The 16625-nt window shown below is 33.9% G+C and overlaps 1 protein-coding gene across 2 annotated transcripts in view; it reads left to right on the forward strand.

Moving 5' to 3' along the window:
* The first annotated feature begins 1874 nt into the window (after positions 1 to 1874).
* The window catches only part of LOC128546209 (chitin synthase chs-2-like), a 42796-nt gene continuing 28045 nt past the window's right edge, over positions 1875 to 16625 (forward strand). For both annotated transcript variants that reach the window (XM_053529377.1, XM_053529378.1), the window contains exons 1-4: positions 1875 to 2032; positions 2550 to 2629; positions 12902 to 13010; positions 14688 to 14841. In XM_053529377.1, the coding sequence (XP_053385352.1) occupies positions 1905 to 2032; positions 2550 to 2629; positions 12902 to 13010; positions 14688 to 14841 (471 nt within the window). In that variant the 5' untranslated portion in view covers positions 1875 to 1904. The remainder of the gene's footprint in view (positions 2033 to 2549; positions 2630 to 12901; positions 13011 to 14687; positions 14842 to 16625) is intronic.

Genomic DNA, 16625 nt, shown 5'->3' on the forward strand with positions numbered 1-16625 from the left:
GGTGTCTCTAAATTAAAATTTTTTTCTTTGTCACATGAAAAATTTAGTTTTCATTTTTGTTTGTTTTGGGGGACTTGTGGGTTTCCACTTTTTTATCTTATATAAAGAAGGGAATGGAGTGGATCTACTACTTACGCATTCCCATAACTTCATACCCAAAAATTTAAAAAATTTAAAACCCCGTTTTAATTCTTTTACACTATGAATGGCAACTAAAAAGAAATGTTTCAAAATGAACATTCAAAAATACTTGATAACTTGGTGATTCAATCTAATTAATTTTTAACGGTAAATGCTAAAATCAAAAACCCCGACAGTAAACTTTGTACTAGTGCAATGGAAAAATGATTAAAAATAACTTTAATTTGACCGTAAAAACAACCATTTTTGTTTGTCTGGGTTTGAATTAGAATTTTCTGACATTTTGTTAGAAGAGCTATTTTTGTCGCGTTTTAATTGCAGGAAAATTGCTATTGAATTAGCACGAATTTTCTACGAAAAAAGTTTAAAAACTTAAAACCCAAATTTGTTGCACACAAAACTAGACTCTCAAACCCTCGGCAATACAATTCCAGAAATAAAAAAAAGGGCAACGGGGAAATTATAGATGTTTTTGTCTTTCTTGTTGCTTATACAGTAAACGATTTGATACTTTTGTCGGGGGAAAAATTCCCCCATTTCGGGTTTCCGAAAGAAGTGGGTTTCTATATTTTTAAAACCAGACAAAATAAAGCAAACGAGCGGGTTAGGGACAATGTGAACAGGAAAGACCAAATTTAAATTTTAGGTCTTGTTTTAAAAAATTTGTATTTTCAAAAAATAGCATTGAAAAAGCTCCTTCAGAACGTAATCGTTTAAAAAAAAAACAGTCGTCACAAATTTTTTGCCTTTAAAGGGTTTTTTGACTACCTATAATGTTTTTTTTTTTTTAAATTTTTTTTTTTTTTTTCAAAGATATTTTTTAGCGGGGGTCATTTTTAAAAAATAATTTGAAGTCAAAGTTTATTTGTAAGCTTTTGAATTTGCAAAAAAAGGCAAAAAAGGTTTTATAAATGTGGGATTGGATAAGATTATGTAGTTTTAACTACGATTTTCAGCTTTACTTGATTAATTTAATATATTTAACTTTAAAATGAAAAAAATTAATTTTTTCATAATTAGTGGCATCAATTTAATTATTTCCCAAAAAAATTGGGGACCATTTTCCTAAGATAGGTTGCATCTTTCACTAAAGTAAATTTTTTTTTTAGCTCAGCTCAGGTGGGTATTTGCGCTCGTCGTCTGTCAACATTTTGCTTTGTTTCGATTTGAGGGGTATTTTCAAAAAATCTTCATGAAATTTGGCAAAAATGATTGCCCTTTATAAAATCTAGGTGAATTTTGTAAAAGGATTTTTTGGAGTCAAAAAAATAGGTTCCATCAAATCAAAGAAAAATCTTGTTATCAATAGGGACGCAATTTAACCGGTTTTCTGAAAATTTTATCACAAGTTTGTCTGGATAAAAATTTGGCAAATTGAATATGTGTTTTGGGGTTTAAAAAAGGGCACCCCTCAAATCAAAGAAAAACATTGTGTATGCAAAAGGGGGCCGAAATTTTACACTAGATACCCCAAAATTTTTTATCAAAAATTTTTTTTTAAAAAATGCTCGAACTTTTGTATTTTCGTCATACATTCTTGTTTTTCAGTTTAACTTATTGCTGTCAGTTAAGGCTTCTGTCAACGTTTACTTCGAATAAAATGCCAATTTTACTTACAATACAGACTCGTCAAATTAATTCACTCACAAGCCGCTCCTAAAGTTTTTCTAGCTCCTTTATGTAGATGTCATATGGACGAAATGTTTAAGTTACTCGATTTTTTTTAGAAAAACAAAGTAACAAGGATTCCGCTACCAAATGAAATGCAGGAAGAGGACGATGGAGGCAAATCTATTTTTAGAACATCTGAAACGCCAATGATATACATGTGCGCCACCATGTGGCACGAATCTGAAAATGAGATGACGCAGCTTTTGAAATCTATTTATAGGTTAGACCTTATATGTTATTGACTTACAATATAACATACTGTAGCAATTTTATAGACGGAATCTATATTTTCGCCATGCATGTCTGTATTATCCGCTCGTCAAACAAAGCCCTGTTTAAACTGACTGGAACAGTCTGAACAATGGAAATAGTTCTTTTTGTACGATGTAATAAATAGACATTGATTTAACTTAACTTGTTTAGATGTAAAAGAAGGTAGACAGAGCTGAAGATCTGGGTTTTACTAAACAACATACTTCCATTATTTGCGAGTAATTTGTTTATGCAGCCAACATAAGCTGAAAACGCCATATTTTGATTAAACCAAGCTCTGGTTGGTGATTGGATGTTAAGGCTAGTCAAACTATAATGGTTTGTCTAAGCTAGATGTACATACTCCATTAGAACAGAAAAAATTACACCGAGGACTTGATGAATTTGTACCCATTAACATGTTATATATATATACCCCAAGAATTTCATGTAAATAAGAGAGCAAACATACCTTTCTATTTTAGAACAGATGAGGATCAGTGTATAAGAAAGCATGCACAGTTTTTAGTAGGAAGGAGGGATCCTGACTATTATGAGTTTGAAGGTAATATTACTTATAATACACGAAGGTTCATCTAAAATAGTTCGTTATCTCACTGTACGAGTCTGTTTATGCGTGTCTCAGATATTCAGACAATATGCTTACGTAAAGTAGCGTTTACCTCCCCTATAGGTTTGTTGGATATTTATCTTTGTTTTTTTTAGGCTTACGTACTGTAGCGGCATTAAATCTCCAGTACTGAGCGTATACACGCATCTAATGTACTCTATTAAACCTATGTTAAACCTAACCCAAAACTTTTAATGAGTATATTGTACACTCGATACGTGCGTACATCCAATAGGGGCGATTTAAAAATGTTGGCGCAACATCCCCTTAAGGTTTACGTAAGGTAGGGATAACCTACCCTGAAGGATAACGTAATGCGTCATATAACAATAACTGTAAAATTATATACCATTAAATTCATAATACCGGAAACACTGTAGAAAGTCGTTACGCCTTGTCCGGCTATACCAGAAGATCACGTGACCATACATAACTGACCACTGGAGAACTGCTTACACCAAACAGGTAATGACTACTCAGTGTTACATGTGAAGTCAATCTGACTTAAGTACTTGATCTTCTAAACGAAGATCTGAGAACGACCCATTCACATACGTCTTCTGTATATTTTGGATTTCCAGTATTGCTATTTTTATTTTAACCAATCAGACGGCTTGATCGAATGTCAAAGAGTAAGAAAAATGTGCAATCATTCCAGGGCTCGAACCCGGGACCCCTCGCTTACAAAGCAAGTGGCCTACCAACTGAGCTAACCGGCTATCTGACACATTACGACATAAGAATTGTAAATATCAAAAGTCAAGGATACAGGTAGATTTGCAAAATGTTGTAAATTAAGCTCTGATTGGCTAGCGAAAGGGTCGTCAGAACGAGGCTATGAATAGGTCGTTCTCAGATCCTACGCGTAGCGTAATAGGAGATGTACTTTAGTCAGATTGATGTGAAGTTGTCCAAAATGTAGTTCCATGCTGTTGATGAAATTTTGTATAATAAGTCTTATGAGGATGTTGCAGTTATATGTTTGGCTTATTTTATTGCTTATTGTATTGAGAAAAGATCTAGACATTTTCAATTGTGAATTTCCAAATATTAGTTTTATTCTTCGAGAAAATGTCTACATACGCGTAATTGCTAAACGGCTTTTCCTTGGGAGCATTTTCAGAGGGTGCTGTTTCTTTCAGAACAGACTGAAAAAGATTATTTTTCTTATATTTGGTAACATGATATGTCAATATCTTTCTATTTTTGATAAGAAGACATGTCATATCAACTGACCATGTATGGTTTTCATATCATTGAAATGCTCTAAATACTGAAAATGAGGTCTGAAGATTTCATTGTTTATATGAAATAAAGAAGTAATTGAATTGTTAGAGTGTAATCTGGGCATGAATTTAACTAGTTAATATTAGATGGATATTTGTAAATATTGACAGTTCCTTAATGCTTTTAATTTATATTAAATGTAAATAAAGTAGCTGTGTTCAAAAAGAGAATTATTAGGTTAGAAAAGTACTACTGTGAATATTGTACGTGAACATGCACACTTGTAATCATAAAGGGAGGTAGTCGAAAACAGTGGATTCAGTAATGCTTTCTATTAAGTTAGTTAATAGACAAACCGTTGATAAATATATAAGAATTGCTACGATCGTTTACGTATACATGTAATCTGCACGTTTAAAGCCAATCTCTGACAACTGCCTCAGGTGGTCGGCTCTTTGACTCGGTGATTAGAGCATTGTACTAGCACCCGAGCGACCGGATTCGAATCGCGCCAAATGCAATTGGGATTCTTCGTCGTAAAATGTTGTGCTCTTTGATTTGTTACGGCTAAAAGTTTTAAGAGAATATCAGCATCGAAAATAAGATTGAACAAGAATTCATATATTGTATGTTCATAGCATAAAAGATTGCAGCCACATTCTATAAGGGCATTGTATTTATTGCCTCAGACAGGGTGTGAAAACCATGTCAGAATTTTATATAAAATTACGTGTTTCAATTTGATGCAGTCTTGTTCTGTTGAATTGTTTTAGATGGATTAAAGGGGATGACAAAAAGTAATGTCACGGTACGGACTTGGTCACGTTAAAGGAGAAGATGTGTCAGGCAGTCATTTAGCTCAGTCGGAAGAGCACTCGCCCTGTAAGCAAGGGGTCCCGGCTTCGAGCCTCGGACTGACTGCACTTTTCTCATCCTGTGGCATTTGGCGCCCAATCGCGGCATGCTTGCTTGGTCAGTCTTACGACACAAGTAATATATATGTACCTCCGGAACTCGAGGACGAGTTTCCAACTTGTGGGTGTGTATGCCACAGTACGGACTTGGGTCACGTAAGGTGAGAACATGTGTCAGGCAGCCGGTTAGCTCGGTGGGTAGAGCACTAGCCCTGTAAGCAAGGGGTCCCGGGTTCGAGCCCCGGACTGACTGCACATTTTTCTCACCTTTAGATAATAATACAAGTGTCGTAAGACTGACCAAGCAAGCATGCCACGGTCTTATGTTTGGCGCCAAATGTCACAGGGTGAGAAAAATTTGCAGCCAGACCAGGGCTCGAATCCGGGGCTTCAGAATACCATTCCGATGCTCTACCTGGCCACCGACACGCTTTCTCCCCGTTTTAATATTCAAGTTCTATACCGTTACATAATTTAGCATAAACAACAATAGTCATTGATATCAGGCTGCGAAACAAAACTCGTTCACCAGAGTACGTTAGGGATTATTCAATAATTTATTGCCTACAGATGCAAGTAAAATTACCTTTCATTCGTTCAGTTTTATCTGGAACATTTGCGGTTATATGCGTTTGTTTTATTTTAGTTAGTAATTATGATAAATCAGACTTTGTGTAATAATACGATTTCTCTCCTATTTCTGAAACACATTAGTCTGTGAAATAATAGCTTTTGTGGCAGGCTTATAAAAATATATCTTCACCCAGTAAATTGACCTAAATAAGCCACATTTTTTTCACTTTGTTTGTTTAACTGAATGCACTACTGTGACCTAAGACATGAACTGAACAGCATATGAGCCGCATCATGAGAAACCCAACATAGTGCCTTTGCGACCAGCATGGATCCAGACGAGGCTGCGCATCCGCGCAGTCTGGTCAGGATCCATGCTGTTCGCTAACGGGTTCTTTAATCGCAATAGGCTTTGAAAGCGAACAGCATGGATCATGACCAAGCTAGCCTGGATCCATGCTGGTTGCAAACGCACTATGTTGGCTTTCTCATGATGCGGCACATATGAACTTCCTTCAATGACTTGAAAATGGAAATTGATTTTTGTTACATTACATTCCGGGAATAATATCCCTGGTTATTTTATTTGACATGTAATTTGCTCTAAAAAGCATTTACATCCTTTGCAAAAAAGCAACTTCTGGTTCATGAAAACTGTTATAAAATAAATAAGATGAGGAGAAAGTGAACATATCTAAATTTTAGACGACAGATTGTTGGTTAAGGTCACACTAAGTTATGTTATATTATAGAAAGCTTTAAAAAGAGAATAAAAGAATAAAAACAATCGATTGTTTTTCAATCGTTAAGTTTAAGGTATAGGTCCATGTTTAAGAGAAAAAAGTTCGAACGTTATCAAATCATAGAAAGAAAGCATTGTTTTACATAAAAATTTAACAGCGTATAAAAAATTTATATTATTTTACAAAGCCATTGTCAATTTACGCATATATTTATTGAATTCCGGAAAGGGACTGCTTGAAGGGGCCACACTTCTGGACAGTTCAGCGCCTTTAAAAACTCACCATTTTTTTATTTGATGCATTTGCAACATCGTGCGAGAGTTTAAACTTTACATAAGTAGGTAATACATCGTTTTTGACAATTGTTTACATTTATTTCTTTACAAATGGCATTTTTATTTACAGGGGACAACTCATTTTGAATAATTGTAGTATCCAACTCCGTGGGACAGAACAGTAAAACATGTATTGGACAGATAAGTTGTGTGTCAAGATGCTGTTCATTTACTTAAAAATCAGTTGTTTTGTGATATACTGCTAAACCTTAAGAGGCGAATATAAACATGATATTAGCGATTTTAAAACAAATAATTGAAATTTTCCAAATGTCAAAGACATTTCATAAATGTACCATATTCACCATTAAAATATTGCCTATACTATGAAGAGGGTTTTTTTCGACGTTTTTTAATTACTATTTTTATTTTTCAATTACATAGATCACAAACATTAGCACATATTATATAGTATAACAAAATAAAATACTTTTAACAAATAAAACAGATTAGATAGACATTTAAATAAAATAACAGCATTTCTATTGCACGGATTAAATTTGATAAATTGCAAGTTCAGCATTCTTAAAAACAAGAGTAATAAATAAGAGAATAACTACTTAAATGCAATAAATAGGCTAAGAGCATGTTTTCGTATTGTGTTTGAAAAGCTTAGGTAATATAAAAATGATCTCTGGTTGCATGGATAACCCATTAAGCCCGAAAGCTTACTTCTAATGGGGTCCAGTTTACCATAAAAAGAATAAGATGGAATCAGATGGAATCAGAGAAGTAACGAAATCTAATTTAGTAATTCATAAATCATATACCTATGACAATAAAAGTCATATGAAACTAAAATCTTAATATATAAAACATATGCTCTCTAGGTATGAGATGTTTAAATACTACAGACTGGTAACACTGTCACAAAATGTTTATATTATATCACAGTCAAGTTAAGAAGCTAGTGTCAAACAGCCATAAAATTAGAAATATCAAAAGCAATCTTCAGTTTGTGATTTCCATTTGGTTGCAAGGTGGCTTTTGACGGAAGATTTAAACAAGTACGGATTTCTAATACACTTTACACTACACTAAATTATTCCAGTCTTTTGTGCCATTGACAAAGAAAGTACCATTACAAGAACTATTGTAGTGTGGAAAGGAAAAATTAAACTTATTTGATCTAGTGCCATAATTATGAACATCAGATAGACGAACAAAATTATGTTTCATATACATAGGACACTTCTTGTAAAAATTGTTAGCTTGTGATTTAGTCTTAATTGTTTAATTCTGTTTTCCATGTTTAGCATATTAACATCTAAAAATCTGAAGGAGTTAAACTAGTTCTTGGATGATATTTATGTCTTCCGCCACACAGTGGTGTGGGAGACATATTGATTTACTCCAGTCTGTGTGTGTGTGTGTCTGTCTGTCACAAAGATTGTTCGCACTCTAAGTCGAATATTTCTCATCTGATCTTCACCAAACTTAAACAAAATGTGTTTGACCATGAGACATCGGCCAACTTCGATAACTAGCCAAATCCGCCCAGGCACTTTTGAATTATGGCCCTTGAATTACTGATTGGATCCACTCATCACAGCCATCGAGAGAAGGTAGACATTTTTCAAGCTTGTCCGCACTCTAAGTCGAACATTTCTCATCTGATCTTCACCAAACATGAACAAAGTGTGTTTGACCATGAGACCTCGGTCAAGTTTGATAACTAGCCAAATCCGCCCAGGCACTTTTGAATTATGGCCCTTGAATTACTGACTGGATCCACTCATCACAGCCATCAAGAGAAACTAGACATGTTTCAAGCTTGTCCGCACTCTAAGTCGAACATTTCTCATCTGATCTTCACCGAACTTGAACAAAATGTGTTTGACCATGAGACCTCGGCCAAGTTCGATAACTAGCCAAATCCTCCTTATGACCCTTGAATTACTGACTGGATCCATTCATTACAGCCATCGAGAAAAACTAGACATTTTTCAATGGGGTCCATTCATCAAAGCCATCGAGAGAAACTAGACATTTTTCAATGTTGCAGTTATGGGAGACATGCGCTTTTCTCAAAAGCATCTCTATTCTTTAATAAATCTCACAACTTTGTTCTGAGTTACTTGCAGTTTTTTTTTCAGGCTTTGTTTAAACTTTCATACCAAGAAGAGCAAGAATAGTCAAAGTGACATTGGATTAAAGCAGAACACAATAATTTTCTACAATCTATAGGAAGACTTTTACATTGTCTGTATAAAAATTTGAGTCTTGAGTTTACTTTAGAAATAATATTATTAACAGTTGCTTCATCTGATAGCGTATTTTCAATATTCAAACCGAATTATTTGACTTGCTTTGTAGTTTCTAAGGTATGACCGTTACAAACAATGTTAAAATGTTTAATTTTTCTTAGTTTTTTCTTGAGTCCGAAAAGAATACATTCTGTTTTTCCAAGATGAGGCTATAACTTATTATTAACAAGCCAATCTGAACAGGATTCTAGAACTTTGCCTAACTTAATATCTGGATCTTGATGAGAAAATAGTATAGTACTGTCATCAGCATACAAAATAAGCTTACACTCTGGATCGATACTAGTGATCATATCATTCACATAGCACAAGAAGAGTAAAGGGCATAAGATACTGCCCTGAGGAACTCCACAGGTGACTGTTGCTGGAGATGAAATTTTTTTGTCAATATTTACAACTTATTTTCTGTTTATAAGGTATAATTTAAACCAGTCTGTGTTAGATTTAATTTTCCACATAATATAGTATGATCAACAGTATCTAAAGCTTTCTGTAAATCAATCATCACCATCCTAGTAAATAAACCTCTGGAATTGTTCATTCTAATATAGTCTAAAAGATGAATAAGACAGGTGTCGGTAGAGTGTGAACCCCTAAAACCCGACTGATGTTCGTACAATAAATTATTTCAAACTAAATACATTTCTAACTGCATGTATACAGCTCTTTCTAAAATCTTCGAAATAATACTTAAAATGCTAAGTAGTTACCTACATCAAGAGTACTGTTCTTTTTGTACAAATATTTGACCTTGGTAAATTTCATTTCATCAGGAACAGAAGTTTCAACAACTGACATATTGATAATAAAAGTAACAGGTAACTTTAAAAAATCAGCACCACCTTTCAAAAATCTAGCAGGTATTCCGTCAAGACCTGTACTTTCACATACATTTAATTCAAAAGTTTTTTATATATAAAATTCTCAGACACAGTTTTCAAGTAAAACGTTTCCCTATTCGTGCAAGAATTAGAATAAAAATCTTTAACAGTACTAGAATCCAGAGTATATTTGGTTTTTCCAAGTGGAAGCTTAGTTACCAGTTTCGAGCCTACCGTTGTGAAAAATTCATTAAAATGGTTAGCAGCAGATGTTGAGTCATGCCAGTGTTCACCATTAATACTAAGTACAGTGTTTGGACTTGAATTCTGCTTGTTTTTATAAACAAGAGATTCTAAATTTTGCCATAACTTCTTGGGACAAAATGTATTCTCTTCAACTTTATTACAGGAATAGTCAGACTTTACTTTTCTGATTTCCCTTGGTAAATTGTTTCTTAGTTTACAAAACATTTTATTATCCTCTTTACGGCCATACTTTTTAAATTTGTATAAGTAGAGGTCCCCTTGCTTAATTTGGTCAATAATATCTGAGGTCATCCATGGTTCTGTACTATTGCTTCATGCTTCAAGGCATATATGTTTTAGCCATTTATTTCAACATTGTTTTTTCAACTCATTTATTTTTTTACCCTTTTATTTATGCACTTTTGTTTCAGCTCTTCTATTCTTGACCCTTATTATTTCTTCACTATTGTTTCATGTCACGTATTCTTTAACCCTTTTGTTTCTGCACTATGATTTAATCTCGTATATTATTTGACTTATTCATTTCTACAAAATTGATTCAGCTAATATATATTTTTTGACCCATTTATTTCTGCACTAATGTGTTTTTGCAAATCTGTTCCTTGTATTATTTATCTATGCAAAATTGTTTCAGGTCATATATTCTTTGTCTCATTTATTTCTACAGTATTGTTTCAACTTATATATTGATTGACTCATTTCTGTACTATTTCATTTTCAGCTCGTACATTCTTTGACCCTTTTATTTCTGAATTATGGCTTTAGCCTATATAGTTTTGACCCATTTATTTCTGCACTTACATTTCAGCTGATATTTTCTTTGACTAATTTATTTCTGCATCTATGTGTTTCTGCACATTTGTTCTTTGCATTATTTATTTCTGCACTCTTGTTTCAGCTAATGTATTCTTTGACCTATTTATTTCGGTACTATTGTTTCATATAATTTATTTCTTTTGTCTCATTTATTCATGTACGATTGTTTCAGCGAATACATTTTGTATATTCTTTGATCCGGACTGTTGTTTGAACTCATATTTTAATTGACCCATTTATTTCAGCACTTTTGTTTCAGCTCATATATTCTTTGACCCATTTAATCCACACTAATGACTCAGCTCAAATATTCTTGGACTCATTATGAAACCTATTGAATTTGCCCTGTCCGTCAGTCACATTTCCTTTCCAATCAATACCTGGAGAACCATTTGACCTAGAACTTTCAAGCTTAATAAAGTGATAAGGCGTACAAAATAGATTACCGCTATTATATTTGGGACCACTCGATCAAATGTCAAGGTCACAAGGGCCCGAACACTGAAAATTGTTTCTGATCAATAACTTGAGAAAAATTGACCTAGAATTATGAAACCACAGGATGATTGGACATACAGAGTAGACGACCTCTATAATTTTGGGGTTACTTGATCAAAAGTCAAGGCCACAGTGGTCCGAACATGAAAAACTATTTCCTATCAATAACTTGAGAACCACTTGACCCAGAATGTTGAAACTTTATAGGATGATTGGACATGCAGAGTAGATGACCCTATTGACTTTGGAGTCACTTCATCAAAGGTCAATGTCACAGTTGTCAGAGCATGGAAAACAATTTTTAATCACAACTGGAGAACCATTTGATTAAGAACCTTTAAAATTTATAGGGTAATAGGGCTTATGGTGAAGATGACCTCTATGGTCACTCAGTCAAATGTCAAGGATACAGAGGTCTGAAGATGGAAAACAGTTTCCGATCAATAACCTGAGAACCACTTCATTAAGAATGTTTAAACTTTATACTTTAGGATGATTTGATATGCCGAGTAGATGATCCCTATTGCATGCCTGTCACTAAGCTAGTCATTAGTGTCTCTTTGACTCTCACCCCTGTCCCCTATTGCCATCTTGTCTGTTTCTACTTTACTTTGCGGGGGGGAGCGAGGGGGGGGGGGGGGGGGGGGGCGTGCTTCATGTGCTTTTCTACAAAAGCATCGTCTTGTTTATCTCCTAGCTTTTGTTGTAGCTCATATATTTTGGAATCATTTATTTTTGCACTATTGTTTAAGGTCGTGCATTCCTTGGCCCATCTTTTTCTGACTTATAGCTGTTTTTTTTGACTTATTGATTTCTGCAATGTTGTGTTTCACCAAATCTGTCCTTTGCATTATTTATTTCTGAACTATTGTTTCAGTTAATATATTCTTCGACTGGTATTATATTTCAGCTCATATAGTCTTTGACTTATTTATTTCTGCACTATCGTTTTAGCTCATATACATTTTGACACTTGTTGTATTTCAGCTCATGTATTCTTTGAATTACTTATTTCTGGACCATTATTTCAGGTCAAATGTTCTTTGACTCATATTGTATTCCAGCTTATATATTCTTATACTCATTTATTTCTGCACCATTACTTCAGGTCATATATTCTTTGACTCATATTATACTCAATTATTTCTGCACCATTACTTCAGGTCATATATTCTTTGACTCATATTGTTTTCCAGCTTATATATTCTTATACTCATTTATTTCTGCACCATTACTTCAGGTCATATATTCTTTGACTCATATTGTTTTCCAGCTTATATATTCTTATACTCAATTATTTCTGCACCATTACTTCAGGTCATATATTCTTTGACTCATATTGTTTTCCAGCTTATATATTCTTATACTCAATTATTTCTGCACCATTACTTCAGGTCATATATTCTTTGACTCATATTGTTTTCCAGCTTATATATTCTTATACTCAATTATTTCTGCACCATTACTTCAGGTCATATATTCTTTGACTCATTTATTTCTCACTACTGTTTCAGCTCTTTTATTCTTTGACTCATTCATTTCTGCACTACTGTTTCATCCCATATATTTTTGACCCATTTATTTCTATTGTTTCAGCTTAATGTTTTATTCAGCTCATATATTTTTTTACCCATTTATTATTTCTCTATTAATTTACCTAACACATTCTTTGACCCATTAATTTCCGCACAATAGTATCAGCTTATATATTCATTGACTCATTTTTTTCTTAACTTTTGTTTCAGCTCATATATTCTTTGATGACGCATTTGAACCTCACAAAGACGACGAGTTTGAATTTACAGTCAATGAGTACGTCAAACTGTTGATGAAAACCATTCCTGTTTCCGCAAGGTAATTCAAATACGATTAAGCAACAATATCTTTTGCATTAACAAATACTTTAATGATTTATTTTCTGCTGGTAGTTGTAATTGCAGATACATGTTTTGGAAAATCATTTGTGATTAGCATGGTTGCCTGTAAATGAACTTCTGCACTTCATTTGTAATAGAAGAAATAGCCAATGTTTTGTTGCATATAAAACTTATTTGCATTTTGATTACGTCAACATTTGTAATGCTATATAATGCTTAATCAAACAAGAAGGCCCTATTAGCCCTATATTGCTCGCCTGAGTTTAACAGCTTGCCACACAAGGAAGTATCTGTGATCCGTGAAAATGTTTTCAAATAGGGCCAGTGTTTTCTGACCAAAAGGATTTTAAGAAAAGTTTCTTCTAAATAAATACGGGGATTGGTAATGACATTGGGTGCTTGTTATGATGGGCAGGTGGTGGTGATGTTGGAGGTTTGGGGATGAGGGTTGAGTGGGTAAATAAAAACATTAAAAAGGAATAGTAAAACAGTTGCGGGGTAATGCGTGGATAAGGGGTTGGGTGTGAAATGGGGATAACGTGAGCATGGAGAATGAAGATGTGATACTAGAAGACACTATCAAGAAATGCAAGATATTAAAAGTAAAACAAAATGTTAGATTTTGGTTGGTGGTAATGTGGGAGTTTGAAAGGAATTTAGTAGAGTGACATCTAATAAAATTCTATGTAAATTTGTTTTACGATCGTGCCAGCGGTTTCAGAGGAGAACATTTTTATTTTTTTTGATAAAGCCATATAGGGAAAATTAGCTCCGCCCACGCAAGTTACTGCAAAATTATCTTGAAAACATCGATTTCAAAAAAGAAGATTTTCAAAATGTTTACATAGCTATATAGGGAAGACTAGCCCCACCCCTTGCAGCATTTTTTTAATGAAACAGAAATATTTGAAAGGTGTTGTAGAGGGTCATCCAAGAAGTATGTCCATGCAATTATTTCTAAATCGGGTCAGTAGTTTCTGAAAAGCAGATTTTTAATTTGTTTTCTTTGTTCACATTACGAAAAGATAAACCCCGCGCAAAGTTATGTAGGCACAAAGATTTGCACCTGGTCTTACTAGACGCAAGAAAATATATTTTATGCAAATGAACTGCCTGTATACCCTGCTGGTAAAGCGTCTGTTCCAAGTGCGGGTCATGGGTCCGATTCCCGGCCCTGTCATACCAAGGACATAAAAATGTACCAGTAGCTCCCTTTCTTGTTTCTTAGAATAAAAAGGGACACTGGTTTCTCTTCTGTCATACCATCGAGGCGAAGGATTCAATCAGGAATGATGTGTCAAGAGCGATGAATATAAGTAGAGGTTGCCTCACAATCGGCCTAAATTAATTTATAAATGCCTTATGCAATTTTTGCGCGGGGTCTATTGTGGTTCACATGATGAAATCTTTGCTTTGCGTAAGTGCAACTCTTGCGTATGTAAACAGCGCTTTAAGTCTGTTTTCGTGATAAGTTGATAAAATGTAATAATTATTAAAAGATCATTTTGAAGCATACAATGCACTGAAACAAAGCAATAGAATACTCAGTTTGAGTAAGTCTTATAAATAATCAAGAAGCAGTAGCCTCTCCAAGCACACTCCTTTTACCTTGAGCTATGTATGATACTATGTGTGTAATTTATTCCACTTTCAGTTCCATTCATGGTGTAAGTTTCAAACAGAAGCCCCCAGTTTCTGTGGCCACGCCCTATGGTGGACGACTTGTTTGGACATTACCTGGTGGGAACAAGCTTATAGCACATCTGAAAGATAAAACATTTATACGGCATCGAAAACGTTGGAGCCAGGTCAGATTTTTAGTCAAGTTAGCTCTATTAAGGATACAAATCATATAACATTACTTAAACGAGATAAATTATTAATTAAGTATACTTATAATTGCGTCTTAATAAAAGAGAGATATGTTACTATTTAAGTATACAAATCATTGCGCCTTAGATAACAGAGATATGTTATTGATTAAGGATACAAATAATTGCACCTTAAATACAAGAGATATTTTACTACTAGTATTTAAAGACGCAGATCTTTGCGCCGTAAATAATAGTGATATGCTTGTATTTAAGGATGCGAATAATTGCGCCTTGAATAAATTAGTTATGAAAAATGTCGCCTTAAGTAAAAGACATATGATATTGATTAAGGATACAAATCATTGCATCTTAAATAAAAGAGATATGTTATTAGTTATGGTTACAAATCAATGCGCTGTTACTATTTAAGGATACAAATCATTGTGCCTTAAATAAAAGAGATATGTTGTTAAGGATACCAATAATCGTGCCCTAAATAAAAGAGACATGTTGTTATTTAAGGATACCAATCATTACATCTTAGACGAAAGAGATATGTTGTTAAGAATACAAATCAGTGTGCCTTTAATAAAAGAGATATGTTATTGATGATACAAATCATTGGGCCTTAAGTAAAAGAGATATGTTATTATTTAAAGATATAAAGCATGCGCTGTTACTATTTATTATACAAATCATTGGGCCTTTAAACACCCAACATCCGATTGGACTATCGGATGTAAATGAGCTATGTTTCTGTACAGAGAGAAGCTGGTTTTATCAGTGATAGACAGCAAGCAAATGCTGACTAACTGTACAGGATCTATAAATAGCTAAAGCAGACGATGGGTTTTTTCAAAAATGTCCTACCTTTATTTTTGCATGTCTACAGGTCAGTAACTAATAAAAATCACTAATTACTGCACTTCTCTCAGAGAGTCAACAAAGTTAAGCCAAATTTCAGTCCACCAGTTGTATGTTTTCCGTTTCAGAACTTTTGTTTTAATTTGTCTCCTTGAAGCAAAAGGGCTACTTATGTCTTTCTCTGATGTCACTTTTCTATTTACATGTTCATTCCAGTCAAGTGTTGCAATGTTAGTTCTGAACCTGTATGCTTTTTCAGAAAAGTTTATTCGCTTATCCTGATATTGCAATAATGCATTAATTTATTAAAACTTTCTAGTAAAATGTATCCATGCAATGTACATAATCACTTGCTGTTTTATAGATCTGAATGCTTGTAAGAACATGTGTCAATAACTTTTCAGCTTTTTGGTCTGTGATAATAATTTTGCTTCTTTCATAATTTACATCTGTCTCGCACCTTGAAGTTTCATGACACTTCTCATGGTTGCCTTTATAATGCTCAACAATGTTAAGTATGCTAGATCGTAGCTTGTCTTCTTTACCATCACAGTTTTTCATGGCTCAATAGACATGCGTTTTAAGCTGGCTGCTTTGTCTGATAACTGGTGGTGCCAAGTGGACCCTTCTTTATACTTCGGCCCTGAACAGACATTTTTTACTTCTTTTGTGAGATTTTTTGTTCCATGCCAAGTGTCGTTCGTTGATGTTGTTCCAATGCGTTCTGTTTTGATAAATTTGTTAACACCTGGATTTTTGCCATGGCAATGTAGTCTTACTTGAATATTTTTATCTTCGTACATATAGTTATCAAAATGTTCGTACAGTTTTTTGGTTCCGATCAGTTCATGTTTTTGAGAAGATGGTGAGTCCTTTTTGGTTACATGTACAGTTTTAAGTACTTTATGTGTATT

Source organism: Mercenaria mercenaria, chromosome 18 (assembly GCF_021730395.1).
Source record: "Mercenaria mercenaria strain notata chromosome 18, MADL_Memer_1, whole genome shotgun sequence".
NCBI classification, from domain to species: Eukaryota; Metazoa; Mollusca; class Bivalvia; order Venerida; family Veneridae; genus Mercenaria; species Mercenaria mercenaria.